This window comes from Rattus rattus, chromosome 8 (genome assembly GCF_011064425.1).
Source record: "Rattus rattus isolate New Zealand chromosome 8, Rrattus_CSIRO_v1, whole genome shotgun sequence".
NCBI classification, from domain to species: domain Eukaryota; kingdom Metazoa; phylum Chordata; class Mammalia; order Rodentia; family Muridae; genus Rattus; species Rattus rattus.
Genome location: NC_046161.1, coordinates 33,793,940 through 33,810,821, shown reverse-complemented (window position 1 = coordinate 33,810,821; position 16,882 = coordinate 33,793,940). Strand labels below are relative to the sequence as shown.

At 43.6% G+C, this 16,882-nt stretch overlaps 1 protein-coding gene across 1 annotated transcript in view; it reads right to left on the bottom strand.

Moving 5' to 3' along the window:
* Nucleotides 1-1,246: 1,246 nt before the first annotated feature.
* The window catches only part of Siae (sialic acid acetylesterase), a 35,478-nt gene continuing 19,842 nt past the window's right edge, over nucleotides 1,247-16,882 (bottom strand). The window contains exons 6-10 of the mRNA XM_032909443.1: nucleotides 16,380-16,489; nucleotides 15,707-15,840; nucleotides 6,703-6,860; nucleotides 4,617-4,812; nucleotides 1,247-3,276 (exon numbers count right to left, since the gene is read on the bottom strand). Of these exons, the coding sequence (XP_032765334.1) occupies nucleotides 3,049-3,276; nucleotides 4,617-4,812; nucleotides 6,703-6,860; nucleotides 15,707-15,840; nucleotides 16,380-16,489 (826 nt within the window). The 3' untranslated portion in view covers nucleotides 1,247-3,048. The remainder of the gene's footprint in view (nucleotides 3,277-4,616; nucleotides 4,813-6,702; nucleotides 6,861-15,706; nucleotides 15,841-16,379; nucleotides 16,490-16,882) is intronic.

Sequence of the window (16,882 nt, the reverse complement as noted above, 5' to 3'; positions counted from 1 at the left end):
GAGGATATGATCATTTTTGTTTAGCGCTCTCTGAGATGAACTTAAGTCTTATAAAGGCACTTAGTCTATTGGGCTGCTATAACAAAACACAATAACCTAGGTAGCTTATAGACAGCGAATTTATCTCTCAGAATTGGGAGCCCAGGAAGTCAAAGATGTCTGGTGAGAGCATGCCCCCTGGTTCTTAGATAGCTGTCTTGCTATGACTGCACGGTGAGAGGGAGTTCTTGGGTCCCTTTTTTAACGGACCTAATTCTATGCAGAGCCATTTTGACCTACTCTCCTCTCTAAAGCTGTAATATAACATCACAGAGGGCTTAGGAGTAACATATTGAGTCGATGGCAGCTGTTGATTCGTGACATACATGATGCTAAAAATACCATTTCCGCCATCCTAGTTAGGAATATCAGACCACCAGGCCCTGCAACCCAGGCCCCAGCTCTATTTTCTTGTCGGTATCAACAGAACAAGTTCTCTGCTCATTCCAAACTAGGAACTCTCATATTTATTTATCTTTCTTGTCAAACTTTGCACCTCTTTTGAAGAGATAGTCATCTTTACTCAATTCCTTATTAAAGAATGCACTTTCATCCGATGTTAACACGTTCAGCTTTGACATATTTGAGGGTCAGTTCCCCTCCTCCATATAGACTCATTGTCACTTTACTTTGACACAGTTGGACTTTTTGGACCCTACATACTCATTAAAGGTTGGGGTAGGGATGGGAGGGCTTGTAAAAATGGCTTTGGAAACAGGTTCTCATTTCTAGTCTTAGCTGGCTTTGAACTCACAGATCTACCTACCTTTCCATTGCTTAGATTAAAGGTATGCAACACCTTTAGGCCTGGCCTAAAATGAAACTTTTAGTTTATCTTTTATTCAGGTTGTAGGGCCGATATTTTTATAAGGTAAAAGGAGTGTGCTCTAGTAAACTGACACAAAACCATGACCGATTTGTAGTGCCATTCTCTTCCATTCTGGTAGATGTGCAGCTGTGAACAGCCAAGTAATGTGGTACACTGATGTACAATCCAGTGGAGTTTCACAGGTTCACAGCTTTTGAACCACAAACTCTATACATTTATGGAGTTGCTGGATGCAGTGGCCCATGCCATTAATCTGAGTACTTTGGAGGTAGAGGAAGCTGAGTTCAAGGTCAGCCTGGTCCACGTAGTGAGTTCCAGGACAGCCAGAGCTATATAGTCTTGGGAGTGGGTTAAAAAAATAAAGAGTCAACACCTACATCTTTTCAAAGTAAAATAATTTGAGAAAGTTCGCATCCTACTAAAACACATCAGACATGGAAAGGTTGCTTTCAACTATAGTATGTGTATTTACATATGCTATAAGGAAACAGAACAAGCCAGACCAAAGTTCAGCGCAGCAGTGTTTCTCCTTCAGGGATGATTCAAGGCTGCTTCTTACCCTCTTGCTAGTCGGTGATTAATTTTCAAATAGTTAAAAATTCTCTCCATTTGGAGAAATACACAGTCCCTACACAATGTTTTAAACTATTCAACCACTAAAAATTTGACTCATACAAGATTTCATTACATGTACCACATGACACGTATGCACTATATGTACCAATTATTGGGTGTGAGAGGACCTTGGGCTTGGGGTTCTTATTCTCTTGTTCAGCATAACTAACAGCAGGGCTTTGCACGACAGGCAGTAGATTTTACATTTTCTCAGGAGCTGATGATTACTAGATTTGTGTTCTCACAGGGCCAGGTGCAGAGAGAGCATTAGAAGTTAAATGCAGGCTAGACACCTCAGAGGTCAAAGGCCTCTGCAGAATGTACAGGTTTTGGGTTTTGGGTTTTGGTTTCTTTGTTTTTAACCAAATAAACTCCTGACACATCTCTCTTGCTGTTTCTAATGCCCCAGAGCTCCAGAGAATAGTAAGAAATCCTCATTGCTTCAGTGCCCACTTTCTCACATCAAGAACAAAAGAGCTATGCACAGGTGGCAGTTATATTCCTTTCCCATGTTTCAAGGGCACGGTGTAAGTCTGTCCCTAACAATTTGACTGGATATGTGGACACAACACTAATTATTTACTTTTATCCCCAATTTCTTTTCTTGTGGGGGAGGGTCAAGAGAGTGTTTCTCTAGAGAACTGGCTGTCCTAGAACTCATTCTGCAGCCAGCTCCCCTCTGCTGCCTGAGTGCTGGGACTAGTGTGTGCCACCATGCTGGACTTCCAATTTCTAGTCAGTGCACTTTTCAGGGCTGGCAGCTGTCTTTAACCAAGTGGTAAACTGCATCCTGCCCTTTGGCTCGCCTGCACTGTTGCTCTAAGTATATCCTGTAACTTTCCTTTCAGCCTAACTTCTTCCTTCAGTGGGAATTAGCCTTCATTGAACTTTTACCTCAGGAACCTAAGACTTACATTTAAGGATGTATTTGCCCCAAGCGCATCGACTTCCTATTCCTGTGCCTGTGGTTACCCCACCCTTTGCCTGAGAACATGCCTTGGGCCCTCTATTCCTTAAGGCCACTCCTTAGCACTTAGCAATATGCAAAGATTCCCTTTGGAGTAAGACTTGGGCTGAAAACAGTTTTGAGAGCTTACTGGGGACACAAACACATGGTCTCTCTAAGGTGATCTGAAAGACGTGTCATGGTGTGGTAAGGTTTGATGAGAGAAGTACTTCAGCACCACAGAAGGAAACACATGGAAACTTCCATAGCCATTTTCAGGGGGTTGCAAAGAGTACACAAAGCACCAGCCTCCACAGCCTTTAAGTCTCTTGCCTCTCTGAGAGTCCACAGTTCTGGATGAAGGGCAAAAATAGGGCATTTCACTCCCACTAATACCCAGGAAGTGAATGCTAACAAGGCCCAGTGTTCAGAATTAGACTGTCACAGAGGCTTAGGCTAACTAGGGGACAGAGATGAGCATTTCAAGTGTCTGCCAGCCAGTGCTTATGTCAGAATACAGGAGCAGCCATATGCTAGCTGGGAGCTATTCAATGAGGCATCTAAGGTGTCTATCCCATTGCCCTTAAGAATGATAGCAGTCATCATTTAAATGATGTCCTTAGATCCCCCTATGTGTAATGCGAGCAGTGAAGGGAGGAGCTGGCAAGACCGAGCTGGTGTGGTAAACGGCGCACTGTTTATATTCACAGGGCCATGTGGTCCAGGCATAGCGAACAGCATCCACGGTGCCCAGACAAGCACTGAGATCCAAGATCAGGGTCTGGGTGGAGAAAATGTTCACAGGAGCTGGAAGCCATTTGCATTGATGGTCACTGCAACATGAGATCTAACAAGAGAAAAATAGAAAGGCCAGGCAAGTTAGAAGACTATACCAAAAAAATGGAAACTGTTCTTTCAGATATACTAGAAAGGGGAGAAAATGAGGCCACCCTGAGCCAAAAACCAGTTTCTTACAGTAATTAGAACCTGCACCAAACTGGGTCTGGTTGACAGAGCCACAAGTTAGTAATAAATGTTCATAGGCTAAAGAGCACATGCCTAGCATGTACAAGGTCCTGGGTTTGATCCCAGCACCAAAAAGGAATTGTAGTGTTCGAGTAGTTAAATATTAAAATCAATTAAATAAAATACTAACTTGCTGAGGGAGACAAGGAAGAATAGTCAAGTATTCAGAGAGGACTCCAGAACATTTCTCTAGTGGTCCCTCCCTCCAGACAGCAAAGCCAGCAGGAATGTATGAGGTAGGAACCCAGCTGTGGCCCTTTAGTACTCCCAGAGGAGGTAGGTATTCAGTAAGGGCAGGACACAAAGTAGACATGGCCACTGAACCCTTAGGGTTAAAAGGCAATCCAGAGAAGACAAATTATCCAGGACCCAAAGGTTAAATCCTGTCCTAACCTCAACTGTGATCCAGGGCCAGGTGAAAGACAGACCACCAGCTAACAAAGGGGAGAGTACAGTACATAGACCCTTCCTGACAGTCTCTAAATTCACTTTAAGTCTATGTGGAAGGAACCAGAGGACAGACACTACTGGGTGTGGGGTGTGTGGACTCCTCAGCCCTAAACTGCATGAGGATTGCCTGTCAATACTGTCGCATCTACTACAGTGTCCTCTTTCCACCATCATCTAGCCTGGTGGCCTCATGTTTCCCAAAGACACTCCCATCTAGGAATGTCTCTACCTTCAACTATAAAGGATTCTAACTCATCCCTTTAATAAGTGGCCCCAGTTCCACAGAAGTGATCCCTGCTGGAGAGTGGCAGAAAGCAGACCTGCTACATTAACTCATACTAAGCTGGGACTCACCAAACTTAAGCTTTTCAAAGGAGATGCTAAACTCTTAAGAATTTCTGGTTTTAGCATAGGACAACAAAAGAGACAACTAAGGTTTAGGGAATTACAGAACAATGATAGTTTAACAAATGAAATACAAATGAGGCTGTTCTCTGTTCTCTGTGGCTGCCCTGAGGAAGGATAGAGAAAAGGTATATGGTTTATTAGGGGCTAATTTTCCCTTCCTTGGTTGCACTGTCAAACTTGTGTGCAAACAAATGATCAGTAGTTGGACATTTGGCCTTTGAGATGAGCTTACCATCACCCCAGCCAGCCAGCATCATCACACCACAGTGATAGAGCGAGCCTCAGTACCACTGCAATTCTCACCTCAAATGTCTTGTTATCTTTCCTCTGCACCTGGATTTCCTGGTCATAAGTGAGGTTGAGCAGCTCATTGCGAGCCAAGAGTTCTATCTTCTTAGGTAGTGGTCCTTGAAAGGTCAAATTTTTCTCACCATATGCCACAGCTCGAGCACCCAAGTGCAGGCGATAGGCCACAGTCTGTTTGTCTCGAGGGTGGATGCTACAGGGTCAAAAACAAGTAGATGGTGGCTTAGAGCTAACAATAACCACATGTTAGAAAGGAAGGCACCTAGATAGAGCATGCAAGAATAAATAATTGTTCAAAGATGTACTTATGTCTATGTGTATGAAAGTCTTGCCTGCATGTATGTCTGTGCAGCACATGCATATGTGGAGGCCAAGAGAGGGTATCCGATGGTCTGGAAGTAGAGTTAGGAGCCACCATGCAGGTTCTGGGAACCAAACTGAGGGCCTCTGGAGGAATGGCAAATGTTCCTAACCACTGAGGCATCTATCTCTCCAGCCCCTAAAATCTTTTATTTATTTTATTTTCTTAAAGGAGAAGGAGGAAGGGGAGGAAAGAATTTCTGGGTATGGTGGCACATGCCTGTAATCAAAGCACTTATGACGCAGAGGCAGAAAGATCACAACTTCAAGGCCAGTCTGGTCAACACAGTGGGATCGTGTCTCAAAATGCTAAAGGAAAAAAGGAGGGGAGGGGGCAAAGAAAGAAAAGAAGAAGGAGAAAGAGAAGAGGAATCAAAGGATAAAAGTTGGCTGAAATCAATGACCAGTGGCTAGTGACCTTGAGGACAAGAGTAAGTGCTAACCAGAGAAGGAGCTCAGGCCTTCAGTGGGTTTAGAAACTTACAGCAACAGAGGGCTAGACTGAAAAGGAGAGAGAAGGACAGAGCATAAGGGAGTGGACTGGACTGTTAGGCATACTGTGCGTCAGTCACCTATGCTGGGATGTTCATCGTTTAGGTCTGTCTGCCTTTTATTCAGTAAATATTATCAAGTTCCTGCTGTGATCTAAAGGTAATGTGCGAGGCCCACTTCACATCTGAAATCTTGCATCCTGCAGCAGTAGTCACTGGAGCAGACAACAAAAATGCCACCCTGCCTGAGTCCATGTTAGATCCCATGGCCTATCCCATGCTTACATTCATGATTTAGTTTAGTGACTCAGTGTAAGCAAGTGACTTGTGTGGCATGCTGGCTAGTGTTATGTTGTCTTGACACAGCTAAAGTCACTTTAGAGACGGGAACCTCAGTTGGGAAAATGCTTCCACCAGATTGGCCTATGGGAAAGCCAGTAGTGGATTTTCTTGGTTGATGATTGATGTAGGAGGGTCCAACCCATTGTGGGTAGAGCCAGCCCTGGGCTGGTGGTTGTGGTTTCTATAAGAAAGCAGGCTAAGCAAGCCATGGGGAGCAAACCAATAAGCAGCAAGTTACTACATGGGCTCTGCATCAGCTTCTGCGCTAGCTTCCTGTCCTGCCTAAGTTTCTGCCCTAACCCCCTTTGATGATGGCGTGTGATATAGAACTGTATGCTGGGGCTGGAGAGATGATAGGTCAGCCATTAAAGGCTAGACTCACAACCAAAAATATAAAAACTGTATGCTGAAATAAACCCTTTATTTTCCAAGTAGCTTTCGGACATGGTGTTTTATAACAGCATAGAAACCATCACTAATATATGTAGCTTCTAGATGACAGCACTTATTTGCCAATGTAAGACTTAGAAGTTATGGTAGACGGAAGATAAACTCAGAGACTCATACTTGAGAGATAGTACTAGGGCCTGAACTCAGCCAATGAGCTACCTCCCAACTCTTTGGAGACTTTTGCTCTGATCCGTGAGCAGTCTCTATCGACCTGCTTTGATGGAGTCTAAACTGTTTTTGTTGGATCAAAGCATGAAGGTAAGTGCAGAGGGGCTCTGGTTGACTGGCCAGGGTCCCTATAAGGAGGGATGGGGTGGGGAGTTAGGCTTTGATCTGGGTTATTGCAGCATAGACGACACCAAAGTTCTAACCCATAGTCTAATCCATCCCATTACAAGTGAACATCATGGGGAAAGACTCCAGGCAAGAAGCAACCGTACCTCCCAAAAGGTGAGTCTCGGTCACAGAGATCCATAGCGACGGCCATAAAAGTATTGGGCATCTTCGGGTTGGGGACAGAGCCAAAGTCTGCTGTTTGATGCCAGCGGATCTCTGGAAATCCATAATCTGATGAGTTCATCAACAGGTATGAAGACAGCTAAAAAAGAAAGACGCTGTCATTTTACTGCTCTGGACCCCTGGATGCTTCTCATTGACACTTTGCTTCTGGTCCACTGTTTGTCCAAACATTTATTCAAGTATTTTCTGAGCACTTCACATTGTTCAGGGTAGTTCCAACAACCACATGGCCAATCCAGGCTGGTCCTGCAGTTTGCTGATCAATTGAATGTGGCAAGATTTTTACGCAGCTTGAGGCTTTTCCCAGAAATCCTGTATTGGCCATTAGAAGAAAAAATTGTCCAGCTACTCTGTTGAAGAAATCGTAAAGAGAGGAAACCTTAGACAGCTTTTGGAGACAGCTAGAAATATCAGCTGATATATTAATTATAGATCCTATCATCAAATTATGAACACACAGCTAGGCAGTGGTGGCACATGCCTTTAATCCTGGAACTTAGGAGTCAGAGACAGTCGGACCTCTGAGGTTGAGGCCAGCCTGGTCTACAGAGTGAGTTCTAAGAGAGCCAAGGCTACACAGAGAAACTCAGTCTCAAAAACAAACAAAACAAAAAAATTACAGCCACACAAGTCTCACAACACACAGGACAAAGATGAGGCAGCCCATGGAATTTAAGCTTCTGATCTAGGGCAATTTGTTATAAAGCAGTAGGGAATGGATAGATAGTGCAGCAAAAGGCTAGGCACTACAGGGAAGCAAAAACATCCACTCTGGCAAGTCGCAAAAGACTCATCTTCACTCCTTATACCCACACCTCTCCAATCTGCAGTTCTTCCTCTCCACCCACTGATTCTTCGTGGCCTTTTTGGTAGGTGAGCTTAATATGTCCTTGCCTAACTTGTGCTGGTTCTACTTGTGTCTTGTACTTCTGTCAGCACCAACAGAGGAAGGTAAGTGGGCTAGCACAACAGAGGAAGGTAAGTGGGCTAGCCTACTGCTCTCTAGACAAGGATGAGAACTGTTGTACCAGATGGTTTTGTGTGTTGACTTAAGACAAGCTTTCATCATCAGAGGAAGGAGCATCAGTTGAGGAAATGCCTCCATGAGCTCTAGCTATAAGGCATTTTCTCAATTAGTGATCAATGGGGCAGAGCCCAGCTCAGTGGGTGGTACCTTTCCTGGGCTGTTGGTCTTGGGTTCTTTAAGAAAGGAGGCTGAGCAAGCCAGGGGAAGCAAGCCAGTAAGCTGCACACCTCCATGGACTCCATATCAGTGCCTGTCCTGACTTCCTCCAATGATGGACTGTGATCTGGAAGTGTAAGCCAGATAAACCTTACCTCACCAGCTTGCCTTTTTTTTTTGTGTGTGTATGTGTGTGTGTGTGTGTGTGTGTGTGTGTGTGTGTGTGTGTGTGTGTGTGTGTGTGTGTGTGTGTGTGTATTTTTTTCTCATGGGTCTTCATCACAGCAATAGAAACCCTAATTAGGACAGCTGTAGAACAGAACTGTTCATCTAACAAGTCCAGTTCTATTTCATCTGGAGCTGAGCTCCCACCAAGCCCCAGAGCTCTTAAGGATCCCTGGCAGACCTAAACAAGATCACCCAAACCCCAGTTCCTCTGGTACGTGAACTATAACATAAAGGTTATTCTGAGCCATGGAATTTGAAAGTGACTGTCAAAGTAGCTGGTACAAGTGCTTACAAAGCTGGAACGCTCTGCTGGAAGGACAGATCTGAGCATGACAAAATGAATTTGTAACCACATAAAATGGTATGGATTGAAAGCTAAACTGATGGTACAGCAGTTTAGTATACATTTCAGATAGACAGCGATTGCTATTGTACACAGGCATGCCTCATAATATATTTAGAAGTTAAAAAAAAAAAACATGAGAAGCTATCTGAGGAGCCCTGCTTGGACGAAGAACCGCTTCTTTGAGAAGCAATTCTTGAAAGAGAAGAATTGCTGTTTTGAGAGAGGGTGCAGTCTACCTGGGTGGAGGGAAATGGGAAATGGGAAGGACAACTGGCCAAGTGTGTGAACACCGTTGCTCTTTGATTCCGTGAGTGATGGGAGCCCCTGAGTATGTGGTAGCTACAGAGCCCTGTGGCTCGGCTGAGAACCTAAAGTGGTCAGCCGTAAAGGAGTATGGGTTCAGTGAGTGGCACTGGAACTGTGCCACAGTAAAGGTAAGTTATGAAGATAGCATGGTGACTGGTCAGAGGAAATGGCTGCCCGTGAAACATCGTGATGCTTGTTACCTAACTTAGAATGTGAATATCCACAAAAGTGCACATATTGAAGAACTGGTGCCCAGTCCACGGTGCTGCTAAGAAGCTGAAAGAATCTTTAAGAGTTGGGATCTTGTAGGAGGAAGTTAGGTCACCAAGAAGTTGATTGATGCCAGTCTCTTCCCCAGACCTCCAGGTACCATAAAGTGAAGAGACTGCTCTGACCCATACCCCACACTGATGACCACAGGAACAGCTAGCCACAGACTGCAATCTGACCAAAACAAGCCTTTCTCCTGTCAAGTTGACTTGTCTCAGGAACTCATTACAGTGCCAAAAGGCTTAATATTTCTAGACATGGACAGATAGACAGATGGACAGACAGATGCAAGCACCCAAGCCAGACCTTTCTAGTGGGGTAATAATGGGAATGGGCTGCTCAGAAATGAAACCACCAGGACCAGACAGCCAACTTGACATAGGGCTCAGGAGAAAGCTGTAAGTGCTTAGCTTAGAATCAGTGACATTTGGATTAACGTGTGAGGATCTAGGGCAACTCACCAATGACAACCAGAACATGTGGAAAGTATTGTTCTAGAAAGAGCCTGTGACGGGTCAACAACTGGTGTAGTATCAGTCAGTCCATTCATTCATTCTCTTAATAAGTGTTTACTTGATCCAGGCACTAGCCTCACCAAGAAGATAGAGTAGGGAACAAAACAAAAAAAATTGCAGTTTTTACAAGACCACATTCCAGAGGAGAGAGACGACCAATGAACAAAAATAAGACAAATGTGGTAACTCACTTTATCATCAAGAAAATAATAGGTATACTGAAAATATATGTTATATATAGTATGTATTTTATACATATAGAAAAGAGAGATCTGGAGCTTAACAAAGACAAAAACATAAGAGAGAGCAAGCTATGTGGACATTGAAGCATGTTAGGAAGGATTCTAAGAGGATACATTCTGACTCTTATATCCTTATATAATGTTATATCCTTTGTGGTGGGGACCCATAGCTTGCTTCTCACCAGCAGACTATGTTAACAGGATGTTACTCCTATGATCCTATGATCACATCCTGTCACTTGGCAAAGAATGCACTTGCAGATGTAATATTGCTAACCAGTTGGCTTCAAGTTCACCAAAAGGGAAGAAGCTTGGTGAGCCGGACCAAGTCAGGGGTGCCTTTCAGAGAAGGTCTGGAGCCATGGAGTGGCCCTGCTGCTCTTCAGAAATCTGACTGCCATAAGTCCTATAGCAGCTTTGGGAAAATTAACTTTGCCAACAATCATGGGAGCTTAGACAAGAAACCAAGTCTCAGAGGAGACTCTAGCCCTGTCAGACACCATTTCTGTAACCACAGGCAGAGAGTGTAGCTAAGCCATCTGTGTCCCAGCTCACACCACACTCACGGGAATTGCGAGATAATAAATAAATATATGTCGGATGATTTTAAGCTGCTAAATATAGCGTTATGTAGCAATAGAAAATAAACACTTTGCAGGCAGGAGAAAAAGAATTAAAGAAGTTAAAGTCAGTATGCCTATTGTACTTACAGCCAGTATGAATCAAGTGGAATAGGCAGAGAGCACTGGGAAGAAGGTCAGGGGCGATGGAAGTAAAGCGAGCGTGGCCTTGTTAGCATCAGCTGCCACTCAGTGGGAGGGGAGCACTCTGGAATCTTCAGATACATTGAGAACACCCTAAAGAGGAAGAGTCAAGGTAGAAGCAAGAAGGAAGCCTCTGATAGGACACAGTAAGTCAACAGGGAGTCTGGCTAGTGAAGGGGCAGTCAGGGTAAGTGCTCTAGACTCTAGATAGTGAGCAGTAGGACTAAGTACTTCATACTGAAAGTTGATGTGCCCCTCAGCCTGCAAAGAGCAGAGGCTCCCGGAAGATTCTTTATCTAGTAAAGTACTGAAACAAATGACTGTTGAGTGCCAAGCATAAATTCAATGCCTGTATGAATTCCTCCAAAAGTCAGGGCACGTTAAGGAAGAAGCAGAGAAAGGAATGTAAGAGTCAAAGGAAGGGCATAGCCTTAGACGAATGGACCACTAACTTCTGATTCTCACATGGACAGAACAAAAAACTGCAAAGCTTTTACAAGGTCACATTTCAGAGAGACATGACCAATGAACAAAGTAAGACAAATGTGATAACTCACTTTATCATCAAGAAAACTACATATACTGGAACGTGTGTGTGTGTGTGTGTGTGTGTGTGTGTGTGTGTGTGTGTGTGTGTTCGTGTTCTGGGCCTGAACAAAGACAACAACATAAGAGAGAGCAAACTATGTGGATACTGAAGCATGTTAGGAAGGATTCTAAAATGATACACTCTCTGTGTGTTTCTAAGGATACACATACCCTTACATCATATGTGAGTTACACTGGAACTCACAACTCACTATGTCTGTGATTACCTGCCCAAGAGCTGTAAAAGACTGGGCTTGTCAGCACTATCATGAAAATTGTGGAGCCCCCTGAGGATTTATATATAGTTAACAGTTGATATAGAGAGACATTTCCTCCAATGATGTAATTACTGGTACCCATGCTCCTGTAAACAAACCTTCCCCATAATTCTGCATTAGGACATGGACGGACACCCACATACCCATACACACTCACACACATATACATACACACTCATACATATACATTCATACACATACACACTCAAACACACACAAAACATGAACTTAGAAGAAGAGTTACCTGGAAAGAGAAGCAGGATTAGCAGGAATGGGAGGGGACAGGAGAGAGTAAGGGGGTGAATGTGACCAAATTGCTATGTACATGAAGAAAATGTCCTGATGAAACCTATCATCACATATAACTAATATACCATAATAAATGATCAAATAAAAAGGAAGAAAAAACCTTACCACTACTGTGACACAGTATTTCCTGCTATTTCTTTCTTTCTTAGTTTTCTGGTTCTTACGAGCACCCTGTTCTTTGATTTAGACAGAATCTTCTTCCCAGTCCTAGTTCCAGCCAATGAAAGACATCCACCTACTCTCTGTCTCTATTACAAACATGATCTAACAATAAGTCAGACCACAGTCTGGCCAGCATCCAAACTGTTGTTTGACACTATTTCAAAATGTCTGACCCCATCAGAGAAGCTATGTTCTACACAGACTGTTCTACCCAATCTTACTCACCATGCTACCCAGAAAAAACTCAAATCACCACGTGGCCAGATAAAACTTTAAGGATGTTTTCCGCTTCATGAGTGATGAGTTTGACATTAGGAAAGCAGAAAGCTTGAAACAGTGACAAGTAAGAGCTTTGACCATGGCACAGAATTAAAGGAACATTCCAGTTCTCTTGTTAAAGATTCTGCCATACAAATCTGTCTTAACATAGGAAATGACAAGCAGTGCTTCACACCAGAATCTCATAAAAACTGAAAGAGTCAGGCTGAGGAGACAGCTCAGCCAGCAAAGGGTTTACACGGGAAGTTTGATCACCAGAAGACACATTCCAGCACTGTGGAAGCAGAGACAGCATTCCAAACTGATGAGTGACTTGATCTCAAAAAATCATGGACAGCACCTGACCTACCACACCCAAAGTTGTCCTCTGGCCTTCTACATGCCAGTGCATGCACCTGCACCTGCACCTGCACCTGCACCTGCACCTGCACCTGCATCTGCACCTGCACCAACACTCGCACATGTACACAAAGGTCTAATGAGTCATCCTTCTTTCAATGCAAGGACTGCAAATGGAACCAGATTCACCAGCAAGTGCCGTAATAGGACCAAACCAACAAAACCACTAGAAACAGCCCAAAGCTCAACACACAGATCCTCTACAATCAGCCCTCCAAGCCAAAGACCTTTCCTCAAAATGGCAGTTGGCTGAGAATTCCCTTAATTGTCCACTGATGGCACTACTGCACCCTGACCACGTGGGGGCACCAGCATACTCCACACCCAAGTGAAATGCTTGTGTTTCTCCCTAATCTGAAGAGCAGTGGTGCTTCTTACACATACGAAAACTAATGAAGATATGTAACTGCCAAACAAAAAAACCTACAAAACTGGTCACATTCAAAAGAAGTTACAAATAACAGCAAAGTTTTCCATCTGTTCCCCCAAGGGCCCTTTTAAAGCCAGCCTCCAGATCTTTCTCTCATGTATCCTGCCACCTGTCTATCAGTAACTCTTGAGTGTCCCACCAGCCCTAGTCTCTTCCATGGGCTCCAATCCTGAATTTCTAACTGTCCTCTCACCGCTGTATTACTTCAAACACCATATGTCATCTTTCCAAACAAGACAGCTATCCCTGCAGATGTTATGAATTCTTGCAACAATAATAAATGCTAACACATCCAGCATGTTTCCACATAGGTTAAGTCATGCAATACTTAAAATAAGAAAGATGTTTGTTCAAAATCACGCAGCTCAAAGACTAGGAATCCCAGATGCCTAACTCCAGACCCAGGCCTTGAACCACTATCTTGAGTTGTCACATTGGGTATTTCCCTTTGGATCCACATACTTAAGACAAATACATATGATACTATTAAAATTAACTATCATATTTTTGTGGATACTAAAGTAAAGGCTAAAGGGTAAGAGGCCTCTACCAATTGTAAACTTTAAGAGAAAAGACCAGATGCCATGTTTATAAGTATCCAAGTGCATAGTTTTCATTTGAACTACATAGTCACCTTCAAACAACCAGTACATATAAAAAGTCAGTAAAAATCCTTTCTGTGAAACAGGGCATGGTGGCCAGGGAGATGGGTCAGTAAGCATTTGCCACAAAAGCATTAAGACTTGAGTTCAGATCCACCCAACCTTCCTAAAGCCAGGATAGGTAGCACACATCAGTGATCCCAGCATTTCTAGAACAAAATGGGAAGCCCACACAAGAAAGTCCCCCCAGAAACCTGTAGACCAGTTTGTCCAGTGTTTGCAGTGGTAAGCAATGAGACCCTGTCTTAAACAAGAAGGAAGGTGAGAACTGACTTCTATATGCACACTGTGGTATACACACAAACGCACACCACACAAACACACAAATACACCACACAAACACATATACACATACTGCACACAAACACAAGCAGATAGACACCATGCACCCCCACACACACACAATACAAACACATACCACACACACACAATTACATATAAGCACATACTACACAAACACACATACACAAAAGGCTTCTTAAAGAGGAGTATGGTTACAAAAAAAAAAAAGGTGAGGTGCAAGAGACAGAAGGATAGTGAAAAGAAAGTACCTATGAGGTTCACAGGGTAATATCTAAACCATGACAGTGTCCATTCTACTGAAGACTGGGCCTTCTTTTCCTAACACCTTAACTGCATAATTTCCTATTCCATGGACGTCAGAACTACCACTTGGCTAGGAAGTCCAGGTGTTAGACGGGTCATGAAAATAATTTTGAACTTGGCCCAGGTATTTATTCCTTTTGTCTAAGGATGGAGGTACAATCCTTCTGACTAGCTCCCTCTAACCAGAAGCAGGACTTCCTCTCTTGACAGTGTTCTTTCATTTTGTGTTGTAAGCCATCATTGGTGCTAACCAACTACATACTAGGAATACAAGCCTGAACCGAAGAGACATAGCCACCCATACAACTCGCATGTAAACAAAACAGAGCATAAGCGATTACTAAGAAACGCATTCTATGAGGAAGGGGCATCTATCCCAGGCGCTGCATAATCACAAGTACTTTCCTAACACCCAAGCAGAGGCCTAGGAAAATTATGTAAGAAAGAGAAATTGTTTCAAACAAAGGGTATGTATGATCTCCAGAAGACAGGGAATATGGTAAATTCTAGAGGGTATGGGGATAACAGCAAAAGTCAGGGGAATGTGGGGAAGTTAACGTGGTTGTTTGGTTGATGGGTTGGTTAGTAGGTCTAGTGATGCAGCAGAGCCAGCCACAGGCAGCCTAAGAAGTCACAACCCTGCTCAACATGGAGCAATCCACATTCTTACACACAGTTGCTAAAGGTGCAGTTATACAAATTCACAATTTTAACAAAAAATGGGGCTTGGACAAAGCGTTTGGGGGATATATGTTTTGACCCAGCAATCTCATTTCTGGGAATTTATCTTATGGCAATAAACTACAAGAAATCTGCTGCCAGGAAAATAACATGCCACAGTTTGTAAAAGCCAAGTAATGGAATCTACGTAGCAGCCTCCTTTGAGAACTCATTTAAATGTGTTACAGTGCATCCCCGTTTCCGAATACTTTGTAATCATGACAAACCATGCTGAAGAAGAATAGCCATCGGCATGAAAAAGGCTTACAATACAATATGAAGAGAAAAAACAACCACATACAAACAAAGTCTTTTTTTTTTCTTGAGTTCTCAATAGTCTTAGCTTTAAGTTGGTGGTAGTTGGGATTGTTTTTTGATTTGTTTTTTGTTTGGGTATCTGTTTTGCCTTTTAAAGTTTTTCCAGTGAAAAACTGGGGGGCTTTTATAATAAGATTCACTGTTTATTAACATTTTTGAAGATGTAATCGTCTCACCAGTAAGTTCATAGGAATTAATATACAGCTCGGAGCCAGCACACGCTATGAGGACAAACGTGGGACTGCAGATCCCTTTACAGACATGCACACAGCCCACACCATCCACACATGCCCATACACTCCCTTCCTCTGAACACATACCTGGACAAACCCAAATGGAAAGAAACGTTCTGTCTGGCCCTGGGAGCCGGAGTGAAAGGTCTGGCGCCAGTCTGCAATGAGTGCAGGAAACATGCAGGCGTACAGGTCCCTGTTATAATTCGCATTATTCTCTCCTTAAAAAAAAAAAAAAAACCGAAATTGGGAGAGAATTTTGGTGTGGGTATTTTAAAAGTTTTTCTTCTCCCCCATCCATGCCCTGAAGTAGTGGCCTTCCGTGCCCTCAGGTTGATGGCCAGCGGCATCAGCAAGCTTGGTACAAGTGGAAGCTTCTAAAGAGCATGAGCTTCGGGAACCGCTCCCTCTACATCTTCCTGGAACTCTTCTACTGCAGTGGGAATGAACTACAAGTGTGAACCAATCTGCTAAAGACCAGGCCACCTGAGACTCACGATGTCCAGCACACTGTCCCCAGTCAATGCATACAAGAGACAAGCTGTCTGATGTCCTCCAGCCACTAGATAGCTCAGCAGGCAGCCAAGGACAAAGTGGAAACCCCAACTGAAGCAGCAGATGGGAGAACCACCCTGCTAACCCAGAGAAAACAGGGCTGGATAAAACGATAAACTCATTGGGTTTTGAAATCATTAACTCCTCGGGGCCCTTTGTTACACAGCCAGAGCTAACTGACACAGTGGAGAATGGGCAAGCTCACCCTGATACCACACCACCCCTTTCAAAGTCATGTTTTGCAGGGGGTGGATCATGGCATTCCAGAGGACAGAGTGTGTTGCCGGTCCAGCCACAGGATCACATGGGACAAACCTGAAATCGGCAAGATGAACAAAGCCAGCAATCAATCGAAAGACAGTCAGCCTAGCCACGTTCACTTGGACAAACCTCACAGGAAAACAGCCCAGAGACAGTTCAGTCTGTTCCATTACACTTGAAAACATGGGAACAGTGTCACCAGGTTCTTCCCAGGGAAAGTGTAGCAATCAGTTCTATGTGAGTCCACAGTGGGCCACGCCAGTTTCCAGATAAGGCCATTAAAGTCAGAGGGAGGGCTGATTTACATGCAATAAGTTCAGCTAACTACTACCCAGTAGGCAGACTAGCTTACAGGTGCTGCTTTGGGAGTAATGGGGTGATGATTTTCCATGTAGCAAAACCATTGGATACATGCTTACTTCTTTTTGCAAGATAAATTCCCAGCAA